Source organism: Phyllopteryx taeniolatus, chromosome 7, assembly GCF_024500385.1.
Source record: "Phyllopteryx taeniolatus isolate TA_2022b chromosome 7, UOR_Ptae_1.2, whole genome shotgun sequence".
NCBI classification, from domain to species: Eukaryota; Metazoa; Chordata; class Actinopteri; order Syngnathiformes; family Syngnathidae; genus Phyllopteryx; species Phyllopteryx taeniolatus.
In genome coordinates this window covers 14,579,593-14,599,531 of record NC_084508.1, presented here as the reverse complement: position 1 = coordinate 14,599,531, position 19,939 = coordinate 14,579,593, and the positions used below count along the sequence as shown (strand labels likewise).

Sequence of the window (19,939 nt, the reverse complement as noted above, 5' to 3'; positions counted from 1 at the left end):
GAACAGTGAGCATGAGAAGAACATGTATTGATATTAGTGTTACTTCTGCCTGGGCATGGCCAGAAATTCCATATTTCAATTTACAATAAAATGTTACCCAAGTCTTCTCCTATTTTCCACAGGCGTCTCACAGGGCTCTGTCCAGATTTCTCTTCATTAAATACATTCCACCACTGTGGAAGTGCTACCAGGCCAACTTAGAGCAAATAAGGGTTCAGTGTCTTGCCCAAGGACACTCCGACAGCGGACAGTCGGAACTGGGATTCAAACCGGCAACCCCTTAGTTACTGGATGACCAGCTCTACCAACTGAGCCACATCCACCCATTTTCTATAAAGTCATTAGTTCACTGCTCTGCAGGTGACAAGTCTGACTCTCCACCTGCCTTCCTTATGGACTGCCAGTCGAAACTTCAACTATGGTTCTCTTTATATTTTCTCAAACTGAACAGTGAAAAGACAAAAATCCTTGGTATTCAGACTGACTCCACCTCAACCAAAGCGATTTCTGGCTGTCAACCTCAATATCAATAACCTTACCCAGTTCGAACATTTCCACCTGTGTGACCAATTTTTTATTTTTATATTTATATTTCAATTTTGTTTTTTTTATTTTATTGACCACTTTGTAAATCACAACACCAGGGAAAACTGGAGTGGCAATGCATGGGAAGTCGTAAGGACAAGAAGGAATCCTTCTTTTTGTCTGTCTGTCCATTTTTAATCTGTACTTCTATTTTAACAGTTACAACAGAGTTTTAATTTGCAGGACATTTCTCTCTTGATGACATTGTGTGTGTACCTGGGTGTGCGTGTGTGTCTGTGCGTGTCAATGAGCAAATGGTACCGGAGTATTACTCTCAGGGACCCTCTTAAATCCTCTATGTTTTTAATCACCACCGAACTCCTACCATCTAATTAATCATTAACATTTCTCCTGCTGATCCTTAACCTTCTGGGGACAACTTCAGGTACATCCCCGATGCGTGTGTGTGTGTGTGCGCGCGTGTGTCTGTGTCTCAGTGGAAGTCACAGCAGCATTAATGGCTACTGCACACACTTTCTCTAGTCCTACACCAAGCAGCTCCAACCTACAATTTACTTGATTGACGACATTGACCCACTTTTGGACTTGGGACATTTCTTTTTTCTTTTTCTTTTTTTTACCCTTCTCTCGCTTCTCTTCGACAGAAGTATGAATTAGTAGTAGTGTCTCTTTATCCAAAGAAGCATCAGCAGTTGGTTGGAAAGCTTGGTTTGCATTATTTAATTGATCTGCATGCATAATTAGAATTTCTAAAAGAGAAAAAACATTGCACCCAAGGAGCAGAACAAATAAACAACGCACAAAATTTAATTACCCCAAACATAACTCTGGTGGTGATGCAAATTTGCTAATAATTCAATAATAATTTCACGCCACCTGATTCTTCGGTCTGTTCTCAAACATCTTTCTCTATGCGCAATGCAGGGTTATACTGAATTTGTCCTGTATTTCACTTTAGCTGGCTAGTGGATGTTAGCTAAACCTCACCTGACACAAAAAAGCTTTCCACTGTACTGAAAGCAAAACAACAATACTTAAACTCCAAATTATTCATTATTTGGACACATTTGGCAGTTAAATGAATTTGCATTTGTTGACTGGGTATATTTTAGCGAGAATTAAAAAAAGATAATAAAATATTTGTAAACTGCATTTGGTACACCTGCAGAACACCGATCAGCAGTGCAGTTCTACACAACATAAAACTAGAACCACTATAAAAATACACTTTGGAATTATCCATCCATCCATTTTCTGAGCTGCTTCTCCTCACTCGGGTCGCGGGCGTGCTGGAGCCTATCCCACCTGTCATCGGGCAGGAGGCGGGGTACACCCTAAACTGGTTGCCAGCCAATCGCAGGGCACATTCAAACAAACAACCATTCACACTCACAGTCACACCTATGGGCAATTTAGAGTCTCCAATTAATGCATGTCTTTGGGATGTGGGAGGAAACCGGAGTGCCCGGAGAAAACCCACGCAGGCACGGGGAGAACATGCAAACTCCACACAGGCGGGGCCGGGGATTGAACCCGGGTCCTCAGAACTGTGAGGCTGACGCTCTAACCAGTCGTCCACCGTGCCGCCCGATGATTGTTGTATTTCACCATATTAAATGATTCCATCCAAAAGGAAAATTACATGATTATAAGTTACAATTAATGTCGTCCACCGTGCCGCCACTTTTGAATTAATACATCGAAAATATGAATTATAGTAGTCCCTTGAGTTAAGCGACTTTGTTTGAGATTTGAGCTGTGATTTGGCTAATTATTTGCTTTGACTTGCGAACAAACATTTGAGATACAAGAGCTGTATGTTGGCAGTAAACTCAACTCATTTTACAACATGCAGCAGTTTGGCAGATAGTAAACAATTCTTCAAAAAAGTGGCTTTAGCTGTTTAATGCCTCTCCACATGAAGTTTAGTGTCAACCTAAACAAAAACAAAGAGAATTACATGTTGTTTAAAACAACCACATAACTTTGCCTTAAAATCCGCTAGCTTAATGCTAAAACACAATGAAAATGCCACAGACAGGCTAACGAAACTAGCATTGATGTTGCGGTAATTATTAACCTTTAGACAACTTATATTTGAACAAACACGGTGCAACAATACATTTAGACTACTCACAAGCACATACTCTTTATCCTCTGTGAAAAACAACTAATACGATTGACTGAGGCACTTACAGCAGTTTTGAATCTCTTAGCCAAGTCGAGCACAGCAGGTGAATTAATCATAATGCACAAACTGCTTAATTTTTTTTACTTTGCATTTACTTTTAGTATTACTGTATGTTCTTAGAAATTAACAGGTGTTTTGCACCTGGTACCTTATTTTGGGTTTGATGCCCGAAAAAAAGGTGCCTCTTTCTCCACAAAAAGTGACCACTTGCTAGTCAAGAATGGCAACACAATGAATTATTGAATCAGGAGTGAACCCAGGCTGCCGGGAATGCATAAAGAATGTTGCCTTGGCGTGACCAGCCTCAGGTTTGTTTTATTCATAGTATGTGGCCTGAGCTGAGCTGCTGAAAATGGTTGATGAACATGCATATGGGTGTGAACATATGTGTTTTGTGGCCTTGCTGTGTGTTGTGGCTTGCGTTGCTGTGCAGGGAAACCCAGGGGTCTCTCTCGGTTGCACGGTTATACGACATGAACATTTATTCAAGTAGGAGATGCACTCGTCTTTTTGCAGCCCCCCTTTGCTCCCTCATCTAATTTGCTCTCCTTCACACGTATGACCATCTTTACGGCAATAAACCTTTACTTTTATTTTCTCCTCATCGGCACCCCCGCCACATCGTCTTTGTTTTCCTTTCCCTTCTCCTATAAGCCTATCTCCTCCTCGCCCCACTATCTACCGGTGGTCCAGCACTTCACTGCTAGCATTGATTTATTCTGTTAACACTGGAGCAAGTTGCAGCCTGTAGGTGCACGCACACACACACACACACACACAGACATGCATCCCACCTCCCTCCCCACACACAAATGCATACACACAAATATATAAACACACACACGCCTTGAAATGGATCTAAGAGATGCTGGAGGGCTCCGTCTGAAACTCAATGGGCTGATGCGATTCAATGTTTAGGATGGGGTGTAACTGTGTAATTGAGCATGTATGTTCTACAGCTTGTGCCTCTCATGTGATCACACTTTCATGCAGATTATTTCTTGCCATTTGATTGTTTGATTTGAACAGATTTTTAATTTTTCTTTTTTTAAAAAGAAAAACATTACACCAACACTAACATTTTAGTAGATTATTTTGAAATTCTACTCTACATGCTACTAATATTTTCCTTGTCATAGTTATTCTAGGGTGGCATGGCGGACGACTGGTTAGCACATCTGCCTCACAGTTCTGAGGTCAAATCCGGCCTCACCTGTGTGTAGTTTGCATGTTCTGCCTGCGTGGGTTTTCTCTGGGTACTCTGGTTTCTTCCCACATCCCAAAAACATGCATGGAATCCGAATGGTAGTTTTTTTATATGTGCCCTGTGATTGGCTGGCGACCAGTTCAGTGTGTACCCTACCTCTCGCCCAAAGATAGCTGGGATAGGCTCCAGCACGCCTGCGACCCTAGTGAGGATAAGCGATACGGAAAATGGATGGATGGATGCATAGTTATTCTAAAGCGGTTGATTAATTAACCTGTTTTGGGATACTGGTTACAGCAGTGTTTTCCAACCTTTATTGAGGCAAGCCCCATATTTTACATTAGAAAAGACCCTACGGCACACCACCAAACAAAAATGTTCCAAAAAGTATTTTAGTATTTTAAAGGTAAGTATACTTAAATAATGATCTTGGGACTGTTTAATGAACACAAAGCTATCATTCTGTTGTATGAATGACAACAAGGAGATACACAGGTAAATTACACCTTCTGCCATCGAGAGGAGGAGCATTTCATTGTTTTGCCTCTCACAATCGTTTCTCGTAAATCAATAATTTTATATGAAAATGTATGAAAAAAAAGCAAAATTGGATTATTTTAGTGTGCAGTGGCTGGAAATAACTGGTAACATTATAATATATACTGCGATTGGCTGGCGAACAGTTCAGGGTGTACTCCACGTCTCGCCCGAAGATAGCTCGGATAGGCTCCAGCACACCCTAGTGAGGATAAGCGGTACACAAAATGGATGGATTATAATATATAGATTTACATGACCACAGTAGGGATATTGACAAATTATGCCACTTTGAGTTACAATTAATGAATAAAACACACAAGACAGACAACTTAAGATCAGTAGTTAGTTTTCAAAACAGCACTAAGTTTTTAATTAATTGTATTCAATTACACTTATTAAAATTCCTTGTGAGTTTTTTGGACATACTTGGCAAATAAAGATGATTCTGATTCTAATTTCCCCCATTTTCACTATTAAAGAAATGTAGCCAAATGATCATTCCCTATTTTTTACATGACATAACCATCAACTAGTGTACCAAAGACACATAGCACCTTGAGGACACAGACTGAGCTTTATCAAATTCTGAAAGCCCCCAAAATAGGTGGATATTTTGCTGAATAGATGCGGAGAGTCACTGATGGTGTAGTGGTACATTCACCTGACTTGGGTGCCCCAGCATGGGTTCAGTTCCCACTCGGAGACGATGTGAATGTGAGAGTGAATGGTATTCTGTCTCTATATAAGCCCTGTGACTGACTGGTGATTAGTCTAGGGTGTAGTGTGCTTTTCGCCTGAAGTCAGCTGGGATAGGCTCCATCTAACTCTTGACCTCTGAACAGGATAAGTGGTATAGAAAATGAATGGATAGATAAATGTAGAGAAATCTGTTGCATATATGCACAATTTATATCTGCCTGTGAGAATGTAGAGAAAAAGGAGGCGCTGCCCCATGGATACCTGTGACCTGGTCGACAAGGATGCGGGAGGTGATGATGCGTCCGTACTGCGAGAAAAGCTGCTCCAGCTCCTTCTGGGTCATGGTCTTGGGCAGGCCGCTCACGTAGAGGTTGGCGTCACGGATGGAAGCAGAGCTGGGTCGCGCATACGAGACCTGCAACACAAAAAAAAGGCTCTCAGGTAAACAAATGAAAGAGTGCACTTCCAGTTTTTTATGAGATTAAAGCATAATAACCACGAGGATGTTGCATCTCTGAGCGAGCGGACGAGTGTGTTAGTGGATACTAGGGGAGGAAAATGAGACGCGTTACATTTAGGATTATCTCTGCGAGGAACAGATTCGGCTCCTCAGAACAATGATGAGATAACACTGAAGTTGTTTTCTGGGTGAATCTAAGGGATTTTTGTCTCCTCAGGTTTGACCTCATGTGTTTGAAAAGGAGAGCTTGAGTTGTCTGGGGAACAGGATTAATACTCTTAAAACTTGGACCTAAAGTGTAATTCACTCTATCCATTTGAAGCATTATTCTGATTTAAAATACTATTATTATTCTGATTGAAAATATGAAAAAAATAAAAATAAATCTTAGACGTCTTTCTCTGTCTCTGGTTCTCAAAGAATCAAAATCTTAGATGTCTTTCTCAATCTGCAATTTAACTGAGATTTAAGTAATAAACCCAATGCTAAGATACCAGAAGCCTTAAAGCTATTAAAAGGAGCTCCTTACCCATGCACTGTAAAGACAAGCTTTCACAGTTAAGTTTTATTAAGCAATGTTATGGTGTCTGCAGGCTCGGTGGACGACTGGTTAGCACACCTGCCTCGCAGTTCTGAGGACCCGGGTTCAAATCCGGCCTTGCCAGCACGCCTGCGCCACTAGTGAAGATAAGCGGTATGGAAAATGAATGAATGAATGGTGTCTGCAAATCAGTGGACTCAACTAACAAGCCTTTTTTCTAGCAGGGAAACTACTCATCAAAAACTGCATCAGTATGGAATACACATGTTGGACTCACATGGAATCACTTCTTTGGTGCCTCTCCCACCTGAAGGTCTGCTTACAGGAGACAATTTTTAACTAAAAATGTGTCACTTCGGCTGCTTGTTGACAGAGCAATGGCATTTCGGAGAGTAAAAAAAGGTCCCACAGCAAGGTTGTGATGTGAATCCACACATTGCTTTGTCCAGAGATGGGTAGGAACGTGTTACATTTACTCTGTTACATTTTGGATAAATTGTACTTGTCAGAGTAGTTTGAATGCATCGTACTTATTACTTTTACTTGAGTATTTATGTTGAGAAGAAGCGGTACTTTTACTTACTTTCACTACTTTTATCAATCAATTATTACGTGCGCGATGTACAGTATTTTAAGAATTTGACTTCCACTTCCTCATTGATTCCTCAATCAGATTCTGATTCTGATTCTCATTGGGTGCTGTTTGCAGCAATCTAATGTTGCCACTAGTGTCATTTGACTCCAGTTCACCAATCAAACAGCACAAGGCAGACACATGACCGCATACCAAGTCTTCGCGGGCCAATCAAAGGGACTCATGTTGGGAGTGAGAGGGGGGAAATCAGCAGCGCGACTGACTGGAGTAAAATATTGTACCTGTAACCATTTCAGTGACAAAATACAAAATCAACACACTGCACTGAATAAAACCTTTTCCTCCTTCTAGCACTTACTTACCCACACCAGTTCTCTCAGTTCTTCATTGTCACACACTGATCATCGCACATACCCCGAAAGCATATGTCCACACACACACAGCTTTCAGTGCTGCTTGGCAGCCATTTCCATTCTTATGTCACCTCAGTTGTTTGAAAATGGCAGCCGGCGTCGCTTTCGGCCTGAAAACTTTGCAGCTGTTACACCAGGACCCAAACATCTCCATGTAGACCTGACTTTGCGCCAGCAAAGTTTCAAGGAAATCCCATTACCACTTCTGCTGCTGCTACTGCTGCTGCAGCCGACTGGATCAGCTTTGCCTCACAGTGCTTTCATTAGCGCTGACAGGTGGGGGACATAAGCCATCAAGTCAGGTTAAAGTCAAGCAAATATGGTGGATATGTAGTCATATCCTTGAGCAAGTCAACTCTCAACGAACAGCTGCCTTTTTCCCCATTCTTCACTTTTAGCATCTCTAATTTCGCACGTCTTCGCCACTGGCCTCGACGTTTAATTCTTCATCTAAACGGCAGAAGTATTCTCTGTCTGGTCCTTTTTCCCTACTCTCTTCTCTGTCTCTCTTGCTGCATCATTAAACTTCTTCTTCTTTCTCACATTCTGCAAAGCTTTCCCCCTCTTTTCCGTGCTCCCTCATTTTCTCTCCTTGTCAGCCAACTGCAGATGTCTAATCCATCAACACCTCCTCAAGCTGTGAGCGCTATTGTGTAAAAATGTGGTGCATATGTGTGTGTATGTGTGTGTGTGTGTGCGTGTAGAAAAGTTGGAAAAACTCAAAGTGTTAAAATTAACGTGCACAAGTACAGGGCATTTGAATGTGTCTGAGACGATGTGCACACGTGTCACAAGGAACCTCCGCCACCTTTGACACGCTGCTTCCCCTCACACCTCAGTTGGGGAGCGGTATCGCAGGCTGACAGCCTCAGAGGTGTCAAGCTAGAGGAAACCACAAAAAAAATAAAAAAAATAACAACTCAAAGGCACGACACATCGCCCGAGGACACGTGAACCTTTCGTGTCCGCTGCAAAAAGCAGGCGTGGCAAACTTCATTGTCGAAATACCACACTGGCTTTTAATTGACCCCGCTGCCTTGGAGACGCTTGGGTCTGTTCTGAAGTGGAGGTAGCGTTATTACAACATAGCGCTGGAGATCTATTAATTTAATTATATTTGTCAGACAATTATTTTAAGGGGTTCCCTAGTTCAAGCATGACTCCACTAATGTGCACTGCTTCCACGGACAACATGGCTGCGAACAGAGTGGAACAAGTTTACAAAAGCATGACCAATCTTGCTAAACTGGCGACGTTGTCATGGTATTTAGCAACAATGCGAGTGGAAGAAGTTTGAGATAGTTTTACGCATGACAAGAAAATATCCCGGTGGAAGGTACTAAATATTGGCAAAAACAGGGTGCCCCAAGTTACAAAAGCAGCAAAATATCTACATGTTGAAAACTTTTGACCTGAGGTATGTCCTTCAGAGACGCAAAGATTTTGCAGAGGTCATCTTGCAACTTTAGATGAGAAAAGACAATGAGAGAGCTGGAGGGGTGTGGGATTCTACAACAAATACATGGTGTAGCTGAGTCATGCAGTTTGACGGCCCATTTTACAATTTTAAATTGATGAACATTTAAAATTGTAATTTACCAACACACTTGTCCCAAGAAAAAAAAAAAAGTTATATTATTTCTGGGAAAGTTTAAAAAATGACAAGAGAAACCCAGAAGTATAAAGAGCAAACCTTGTTTTGTATAACATCTTTGTTGTTTGCTTCTTCTATAAGCGAAGGTGGAAAAAACTGAATAAAATCCTATTTTTGCGAAAAAAGTCAGAGATTTTCCTTAAGGCCACATTTCTCAGCTCTACTCCTACACTAAATGAGATGAATTTGAAGGGAGGATGCATGCTTCCTCATCTAACAGAACACTGGCTTTGCAGTGCACACTCCATTATTGTTCTATTATTGTTGTTGCCTGGCCAGCCTGGACAGACCGTGTAGCTGATTTGAGAAAAAAAGACCAAGACGACTTTCCACTGAGTTCTTTAACTGCAGGGACAATACTGTACAGTTTTGGCTCTATGGTAATAATCAGATTTCCTCTCTTTGACATCACTCGTAGCCCTCTGTGGTGGCACCAAAACTGAACATCAGGAAGCCAAATAAAACACAAAATTGGCTTGATGTGTTAATTCTTTTGAGTCTCACTAGGTTTGCTGAAGTCATCTGAGCGGTAAGACCAAGTTTTTGTGCGACTTTAGAGGCATACCTGTATTTTTTGCAAACTATTGATTGACTTCTGAATTGTATGACCATTTGGGTGTCCATCTTTTGTCTTAAATTTGGGCTATTTAGCACTGTGTTGCATCACCTACAGAATAACCACAGACAAACAGTCGTAACTAGGAGATTACTAAGTGTCCAATCAGATTGCTCTAATGCTTCTTTCTCCAAATTTTGGGTTTATGATGCCAAATGGGTCCTGGCTCAGTTTTATTGGGTCACAGATTCACAGTAAAATGATATAAGTGTGGGGAGGAACCACATTTCCAATTTGGGTCTTGAGCTGAATTAATTTGGCAAACCCTGGTCTAATGTGATACTGTATCTCCTTCCAGGTATATTGTTATGATGTAATGTTACACATCGACCAGCCACAACATTATGACCACTTGCACAATGCAATGACATCCAATATTAGAGATGTATCAAATATTCTTTACAAAGAAATTAATCTTCAGTTTTGATTGACACTATCATTATTGTGGTTGTAATGATAGCTGTGCTTATTTTATTTTTTTATTTTTATATCTCAATTACAGAGAGTCCAAAATATTAGGAACAGCTCTAATTGTGATTCAGTACAGTTCTCCACCTATACAAACTACTTGTACAACTGGAATATTAAACATATTGTTGAATTTACTGTATACCTCTGACAGTGCCATTCACAGCTGACCACTATTATCTTTGTAATGGCAGAATATTTGACATGATTATAAGTGGTCATAATGTTGTGGCTTATTTACCAATGTTGACGAATTAATGCAGCAATTGTTGAAAAAAAGGAACCAAAGAAATACACTTGTCATATGGCCATTGGAATATATTAGTAAGAAAAGTAAAGGACAATTAGAGGTGGCCATTAGCAGATAAAGGTACGAGGGGAAAGGGCATGCAAGTCTTTTTTCAACAATGAAGACCAAATTATGGTTTTACACATGAATTGTCGCTATGTTATCATGTAGCACTAAAAGCTCGAATGAGCAGAGCAGTACTCATGGATCTTATATGCAAATATATGCAAACACAGACCGCTGTGTGTCGTACATATGGACGACACACGAATATGTCGCCACGGATCCAAACAAACAGAAATGTACACAAACATTCAATGCCTCAACACAGGATTACGTGCACACACATTCACACACAGATACACACACACACACACACACACACACAAACACATACACATGCTGTAATTGTGTCTCTCTGGCAGAAGTTCAGCCAGAGGCGGGCTGCGGTGCTGAACCCGGGCCAGACAGAGCGCATCGGCAAGAGAGAGAGGGGATTCTCTGAGGGTTTTCACAACTGTGGGCTAATCCCATCCTATTACATTAGATTACATCAGATTAGATGTGATGAATTTGATTAGATTGGATCAGATTATAACAGTTTGACAGGGATGTGGATCCAGGGATTACCCCAGAGCCACAGATTAACGGTCGTCTTGAAAGCAACCAGCTCAGGCACAGAGCCACGGAGGGGAATACATCAGGGGAAATAAGGAAAAAACAAAACAACAACAACAACAACAACAAACAAACTACAAAGTGTATTTGCAGGGCAGACAGTGCTGAGATGTGTCTGTGTTAGCACACTGACACCTGTCATCACGCATGCACATTGTATTAAAAAACAATAACAGAGGCTTCAAATATTTTGAAAATGGGATGTTGACATTTTGTTATCTCCCAGAAATGTCTCAGTCATTTCAACAGAAACAAATTGACATCAGGAAAGTAAAAAGAATGTCATCTTTCTTACTTTGTTGTTTTTGTCAATTATTTCTGAGGGTCATACATATTAATAACATCGCTTCCTCAATATCAATTACCAACAACATCCCAAAATGGTCTTGGGAAGAACATAGCACTTTTTTCAAATGTGTAAATATTTTTTTTCAACAGACATTGTTTATTTAAAAAAATACATAATAAAGACATTAGGGTGTGAAGCGCAGAGTAGGTTGCAATATAACTGGGATATTTTGTCAATGATAATGATAGTATTGCGATATAGTTATTACAGATGATTACAGATTATGAAAATATTTTTTTTATGATACATCAAAAATAGCAATGTGACTGAAGGGAAGCTTGTACAAATTAGACTTTTTGCGCAGTAAGGAGTTATAATATTTGCAAAATTGAAGACAGTACAAAACAGTATAAAAGTCAATTTGCCCAATTTGTATTTTTTTTTTTACCAGGGTGAAGAAAACAGAAAGTCCCCACCAAGTATCTCGGTAACGTTTATACTTTATGGTTTCCCACTGCCTTTAAGGCTAGCAGTATGTAAAGCAAATCAGTAAATAGTATGCAACTAGTCCCGTTTTACTGTGTCTTCTCCTCCTTTCCTCATCTTCACTCCTCCTTCATCACCATTAGGTAGGTGCACAACACTATCTGAGAGTAATATTGATATCTAGGGGTCTATTTATACTGTACCGTAAGAGATTACATGATGTGGAATATGGCACTATCAATACTTTTTTCAACACTTCGAAAGAAAAAAAGAAGAAAACAGGATTTGGAATTTACCTTGATTGTTTTGGTCTGAAGTCGGAGTCCATTTAACGTGTTGATGGCTTTCTCTGCGTCCTTTGGATCGATGTAGTTGACAAAGCCGTAACCCAGACTTTGACCTGAGTGAAGAAGGAAAAACAAGCTGTTAAACCTCCACTGACATATCCATTTATAGTCAACACACCATACTCATGTTTTTCATGTCCTAAATGTATATTTTGTCATAGTGGCTGTTTGCTGTCATACTCGACTGGCTCTGGAGACAAATTCCTTGTGTGTCTTGAAACATTCTTGGCCAATAAAGCTGATTCTGATGATGTAAAACAGAATTGATTTAGATTACTTGAGGGAGAAATGCTTTTCAGTGAAACGATAGTGCTACACCGAGTCAACATGAATGCTACCCCTTGTTTGATCATTGGTTTGGATTGCCATTTTTTATTACAATCCACTGATCTTGCATTGCGATCGTATTTTGCTCTGTACTGTAACGTTCTATCACCACTGCCTAGATTGTGACGAATAATTAACAAATTGCATTTTGGAAAAAAAAGTTTTGTTTTTTTTCTTTACTAAAATATATCTTAAAAAGTCAATGTGATACATATGACGTAATACCTGACCACTTTAAAAATAATTGCCAATTATAATGGAACCTCAAAGTTGAATGTTTCACTTAATATTTGAAAGATACAATATGACAATCCAAAGGCTGAACCTTCATCAAAGAACTTAGAGTATGTATTGCTTTCTCTGCCTCTTTCTGTATTATCTGGTGACATAAATGATTAGCAGTGATGGGAAATGGAGTTTTCTCCGGGCACTCCGGTTTCCTCCCACATCCCAAAAACATGCATTAATTGGAGACTCTAAAATTGCCCGTAGGTGTGACTGTGAGTGCGAATGGTTGTTTTTTTCTATGTGCCCTGCGATTGGCTGGCAACCAGTTCAGGGTGTACCCTGCCTCCTGCCCGATGACAGCTGGGATAGGCTCCAGCACACCCGCGACCCTAGTGAGGAGAAGCGGCTCGGAAAATGGATGGATGGATGTATGGATGGATGGGAAATGGAAGTCTTTTTGGTACACACGTCTGTCCTGCCTGCTCAGTTAATTTTTGTGAAAAAGATAATAATAGTAAAAAAAAGGAGAATGTCGGGAGCCGGGACGCCCCTGAAGGTGTTACTGCCAAATTGTAAAATTCAAAATGGTATTGCTTTCTCAGTGTATCTTTGCAGGGCTTTATTTACTGTGGTTTACGACGGTAAATTGCATTTTCTCCTTGTTTTATTAATGTCAAAGATATACCTAAAGACATGGTAGTGATATATTAGGACGTATCCCTAGTGAAGCACAAGGAGCAAGTACTATGACAGTGAGACTCAAGCAAGCAACCCAGCAATTAAAGCATGACACTAAGTGTATTTGAGGGCATATTTGACTCTCTTTAGAGCAGCTGTAAAGTGTCCTCAGCAGCAGATTGCATTTGAGTGTGAAGCTAGCCTGACGTCTCCCCCTACAGATCAAGCCTTTCAACAGGCATTGGACTTTAAGTAGACACCCGCAGCCATCAGGGATCTTCACTCGGCTTGTTTTCCTCAAACAGCCTCCGATCCACCAGCACGAGCACAACGCATGCCCGTTGGTGGGAGAAGGGCAGCATGCAGATATTCATGTTAATGGGAATAGGCAGCGGTTAGTAGCAGACAAAGTGAATAGCAAAATATAGAGCGCGGCTCTTTCACAGAATAAATACGTTTGGGCTATGGGTATCAGCAGTGTGCATTGAAGGGGCCATGAGGGACTTGTAGTTCTAACATCAAAAAGCTGATGATTTTTCTCTTCTCTGCTCTCCTCCCTCTTTTCTTCTGGATGAACTGTGGATTATCAGAGGCACTCTATTGTTAATTAAAAGGCAGACATCCTGGAGAGACTACTGCTATTTATAACTAGCCGTGCGCTGTTCTATCTCCTCATCATCCTCCTCGCAGCTCACATTCAGGTGTTAGTTTTGGCCCTTTAAATATAGGAATGGAAACAAACAATTTGCTTGCATGGCTTCACTTATTTAATAAATGGTGCTCTTCAATCACATACAGTGGCTCAAATAAGTATTGAACACGTCACAATTTTTCTCATTAACTATATTTCCAAAGGTGCTATTCACATGAAAATTTCACCCGATGTTGGAAACAACCCATGTAATCCACACATACAAAGAAAGTAGAACAAATATGCTCAGAAGTTGGGTGTATTAATGTGAAATGACACAGGGAAAAAGTATTGAACATGCCAGTTGGTATTTATTTAATACTCTGTACAAAAGCCTTTGTTTGCAACGACAGGTTCAAGACGCCTCCTGTATGGAGAAACTAGTTGCATGCATTGCTCTGGTGTTATTTTGGCCCATTCCTCCACACGAGCTTCTTCAAATCTTGAAGGTTCCGTGAGCTCAGTAGGTAGAGCGTGTAGTCCAGTGACCAAAGGTTGCTGGTTCGAATCCCGGCACCGAATGTGCACGTGTCGAAGTTTCCTTGAGCATGACACTGAACCCTAATTCGTCCCCAGTGGGCCTGGCAGCGCCTTGCATGGCAGCAGTCGCTCATTAGTGTACGATTGTGTGTGTTATTGGGTGAATGTGAGGCTGTGTAAAGCGCTTTGGGCACTGTGGTAGTGTAGATAAAGCGCTATATAAGTGCAGTCCATTTTCTTTCTTTCATGGATCTTGAGTTTCCGTTCTTTCCATAGATTTTCGATCGGATTCAAGTCAGGTTATTGGCTGGGCCATTCTAGCAGCTAGCAGCTTTCTTCTTCTTCTTTGAAACCAATTGAGAGATTCCTTGGCAGTAAGTTTTCGATGATTATCCTGCTGAAATGTCCACCCTCGTTTCATTTTCATCATCCTCGTACGTGACAGCAGATTTTTGACATTTTTGTCTCGGTACATTTGCTCATTTATCCTTCCTTCAATAATGTGAAGCTTACCAGTACCATTTGCTGAAAAGAAGCCCCACACCATCATGTTCCCACCTCCGAATTTCACTGTTGGTATGGTGTTTTTAGGGTGATGTGCAGTGCCATTTCTCCTCCAAACGTGGTGTGCATTATGGCAATCAAAGAGTTAAATTTTGCTCTCATCAGACCAGACTATATTCTCCCAGTATTTAACTGGCTTGTCCAAATGTTGTTCAGCAAACTTTAAATGAGATTTGACATGCTTTTTTTCCTCAGCAATGGGGTCTTGCGTGATGAGCGGGTATACAGGCCATGGCGGCGGAGTGCATTACTCACTGTTTTCCTTGTGACAACAGTACCTGCTAATTCCAGGTCTTTTTTAAGCTCTCCACAGGTGGTCCTTGGCTCGTGGACAACTCTTCTGATTATTCTTTGCACTCCTCTTTCAGAAATCTTGCGAGGAGCACCCGATCGAGGCACATTTATGGTGGTATGATTTGCTTTCCACTTACATATTATGGCCCCAACCGTGCTCACTGGAACGTTCAGAAGCTTAGATATGCGCCTGTAACCAATGCCATCGTTATGTTTTGCAACAATTACTTTGCAATGGTCTTAAGACAGCTCTCTGCTCTTACCCATCATGAGATGTGTCTTGACTCACACCTTGGCAACGAGACCTTTTTGTAGGCCATCAATTAGGACTGAACCATCTGATATTCATTTGCACTGACAAGGGGCTGGATTGCTGTTTGATTATTGATAGATTTTAGGTGCTGTCTTGGCTTTCCATGCCTTTTTTCACCTCCCTTTCGTCATTTGTTCAATACCTTTTCCCTGTGTCATTTCACATTTTTACACACAACTTAATTTCTAATCTTATTTGTTCTACTTTCTTTGTATGTATGGATTACTTGGGTTGTTCCCAACATCTGGTGAAATTTTCAGGTCAATAGCACCTGTGGAAGTATAATTAGTGAGAAAAATGGTGACGTGGTAAATACTTATTTCAGCCGCTGTATGTTCACATCAAGGAGTTCATGTGGCAAAAGGAATTTCAGTCAGTGATCCAGAATTAAACACACATGTAGGTTTAGTTTAGAAGATAAATAGATTACATGTAGTCACTACATGGTAGTGACTACAGATTCCTTGACTTTCGGGAAGCAGACAAGCTTCACTCCAACAACCAGGGAACTAGCTACTGAGCTACCCCAAACACAAGCCCCTTTTTCAAGGACTTCCAGATTAGTCATACGAATTTGTGTAATTTGGGTTGGAGGAACCAACATGTTGCCATGGGATTAGCTGGCTACCAATCCAGATGGACCCCGCCTCAACCAAAATCAGCTAGGATAGGCTCCAGCTCACCCGTGACCCTAATGAGGATAAATGCTGTAGAAAATGGATGGATTGATGGGACCAAGTTGTTAGCTGTCATGGGTTTTCTGTAATGTCTTCAGTATTCGCTTGTGGTGGACTTTAGGAGGACCATGAACAACATTGGATAAGTACTTAATGGTGCACTTAGAACAGCAGACCGACTTTCATTAATTGTATCATTCATTTTACATATAATTGATCAAGGACATTCAGTCAAATGTCCATTGTTACCAACGCCACTAGAAGAAGGTGCTAACAGATGAAAAGGACTACTTTGGCTTCTAGCCCATATGTGTTTTGTATTTCACGTTTTGTAAATTAAGATCATTGTGTTTGATTACACTAAGTGGATAACTATGACACATGACATTACTATTTGATAATTGCAAGTTTATTCTTTTGTAATGATTGAGTTTTCAAGATTGGCTGCAACAGAAAATGGGTGAAAATATTTGACTATTTAGTATAAATATTTTGATGACTTTCATATTGAAATGGCATATTGTTTTGGGGTAAATTATTGTAAATAAATGCAGTCCCAATTTTTCTGTAATCAGAAATGTGATACGGCAAATGTATTCTGGAAAACAGTCTTTCGGGCACTGTGCTTCTTCAGTGTCAACTTTTTCACCACAAAACCACTAGAGAAATAGCTCAAAGTGCAGATCCCATGAGCACATATGTATGACTACTGGTGTTTCAATTGCTTACAACACTCAAGTCAAGCTTTCACCATCTCTTTCGCCCTTGCGTCCCACTTTCTCACCCTCTTACCATCATCTTCAGCAAGAAATGTGAGGTTTGACAAGCGCTGTTACCAGAAGGTTAGCTGGAAATTAAGTGTTCTGGTGAAGAGCTCTCGTGTAGGGCAGTCGAGAGGGGCTGACAGGTGCTTAATGGTACCGAGACTCTTAGCACTCACAGAGCCATTCAAGCGGCCAAACTGGGCCAACTAGCTATGAATGCTACAACTGTACACAAAGTGTCCATATACAGTGGCTATAAAATGTCTAAACATCCCTGTTAAAGTGCGCTGTTCTTTTGGTTGATGAGCAGTGTTATGATTGCTCCAAACCTACCATTTGGAATTATGGCCAATAAATTCAACCTTGGTTTCATTGGTCACACAAACACATTGGTCTCACAAAGACATGCCTGGAAAATGTGTCAGGTGATTTGATATTATATGTAACGCATAACGTGGGAAACTGCTTAGCACATCTGCCTCACCGTCCTGAGGACCCGGGTTCAAATCCAGCCTCGTCTGTGTGGAGTTTGCATGTTCTCGCCGTGCCTGCGTGGGTTTTGTCTGGGTACTCCGGTTTCCTCCCACATCCCAAAAACATGCATAGTAGGTTACTTGAGAACTCTTAATTGCCAGTTGGTGTGAATGTGAGTGCGAATGGTTGTTTGTTTATATGTGCCCTACGATTGGTTGGCGACCAGGGTGTACCCCGCCTGTCGCCCGAAGATAGCTGGGATAGGCTGCGGCACCCCCACGACCCGAGTGAGGGTGCTGGAGCCTATCCCAGCTATCTTCGGGCGAGAGGCGGGATACACCCTGAACTGGTTGCCAGCCAATTGCAGGACCCAACGACCGGAGACAAATTCCTTGTGTGTTTTTGACATACTTGGCAATAAAGAGGATTCTGATACCTTGTAGTTAGCCTTGTCTGACTGTTCCTCCCATAAAATAACATGTTGGTAACTTCTACTGTACCATATTTAGACCAAACCTAATGGTCTACGCCAGAGGTTACTAACCTTTTTGAAATTGAGAGCTATTTCTTGGGGATTGATTATTATGAAGGGCTACCAGTTTGATACACACTTCTGAAATAACAAATTTGATCAAATGAACCTATGTACCTTATATGACCTTATCGGTTATTATTAACAATAAATGATATCCATCTATGAGTAGACACTAATCATTTTAACGATTTTTCAATAATCATCAACAATTATTTAACAAGGTAGGAAACAGATAAATACCAATATGCCACACTTTTGAAAAATCTCTACAAGTGGTTTATGTTTTCAAATGATCACATCTCCAACATTCCTTGGGTTAGGTCACAATCACAATGTCCCATTTTTACTAGCTGACTGAGTTATTTTCAGAACAGGCCCATAGGCTACTCATGTGGTCCTTGAGGCCGACATCGTACCCGCAGACATCATGTTGTTGACACCTGGTCTATGCTTTACATTGTATTATTACTGTTTTTATTATTCAAAGCGGGCTTGTTGTTTGGGTAGACGTGCATGTTTAAACATTATTGATGTCATCAGGCTCAGATTGACAGCCACAGCTGTTTTTAGAACAGCCACATTGGCAGATTCACATCAATACAACAGGCCTTATTTCGATCTGAGGTAATATAATTCCAAGCATTTTATTCCGTCTCGTGCCACATGGAAGACACATAAAAATGGTAATAATAATTGTGTCATTTGAACCATGTAGTGTAAATCCAGCCTATGGGGGTGTAGAATTTTGTGTTGATCCAAATAGGGTTTCTTCAGCCTTGGTGGAGGTAAATGAGTTAACAGTATGTAAGTTTGTGTGTACACTTGTGATCGATGTGTACACGGGCAGCAAAGGCTGGCATTGCTATAACACCTGCCCCCAAACCCTCTTTGGCAAGGCTGGGGGCCCTCAGGGGTGACTGGAAGAGGGTGGGAGAGAGGCTTGCTGGCTTCTATCACTTCCCAGGTGAGCGTGTAAATGAGGGACAGCAAAGATACACATCTGCCTGCAGCACCAGGAAAGACCCAGGAGGTGATTCCACCCACCGGTTCCCTGGTGCTACGGAGTACCTTACAGCAGGGAACAACCAGTAGACTGCCCGCATTGAGACATGGATGGGTGGGAGAGGCAACGCCAACGCAATAGACTGGCAGAGATACACACATGGGCACATACTTAATCACCCAATCACAGAAGCACACACAAACAAACACAAGCAATAAAGTATGTCCTCACAGCAGGATAGTGCGGGGCAGAATGTATTGACAGTTAATGAGTCATGGTGTGCCTGGAGGGGAGGCTGTTACTAAACTATTAAGTGAATAATAACAAAGAAAGAAGTAGGAACAAGTCCAGTTGTTTTTCTTCATCTTCCGTATGCATGTGCCCCTGCCCCCACAATGCCTGCCCATAGGACCATAGCAACACTCTGCTGCAGGATCAACCCATCATGCTTCCTTGACTTCAATCCTGTCTCAAGTCACTGAGCTTAATCAGATGTTGACTCAAGTTTTAAATGGCTCATTGAATCTCAAACAATAACTAAATATTGAGTGGTAAATTTCAATTTATACTATCAGTATGATTTGGAATAGTAAACCCTGAGAAAGTTTGTATGTGGGGACATAATAGCTGTATCAGCTATATGTGACAGCTTAGCAGCTAACTATGTAGAAAAACAGCATGAGGGGTACTCAAGCGTTAGCGTGGCAATAAGTTGCAAGATATGTGTTATTCTGGTAGGTACCATTCATAACTTTTAGAAATACTGCTCAAGTTTTATCTTGAAAAAGAGATAGTTATAGTGTACATACTTTATCGTGCCATCCAATTAGGGCTTCACGATGTATTGGTTGAGCATCATCATCGCGACGTGCGCATGCGCAATAGTCATATC

The 19,939-nt window shown here is 41.0% G+C and overlaps 1 protein-coding gene across 6 annotated transcripts in view; it reads right to left on the bottom strand.

Annotated features, from left to right (window-relative positions):
• Positions 1-19,939, bottom strand: part of elavl4 (ELAV like neuron-specific RNA binding protein 4) — a 123,499-nt gene that overhangs the window by 21,271 nt on the left and 82,289 nt on the right. For all 6 annotated transcript variants that reach the window (XM_061778949.1, XM_061778954.1, XM_061778948.1 and 3 more), the window contains 2 exons: positions 11,969-12,072; positions 5,446-5,598 (listed from right to left, as the gene is read on the bottom strand). In XM_061778949.1, the coding sequence (XP_061634933.1) occupies positions 5,446-5,598; positions 11,969-12,072 (257 nt within the window). The remainder of the gene's footprint in view (positions 1-5,445; positions 5,599-11,968; positions 12,073-19,939) is intronic.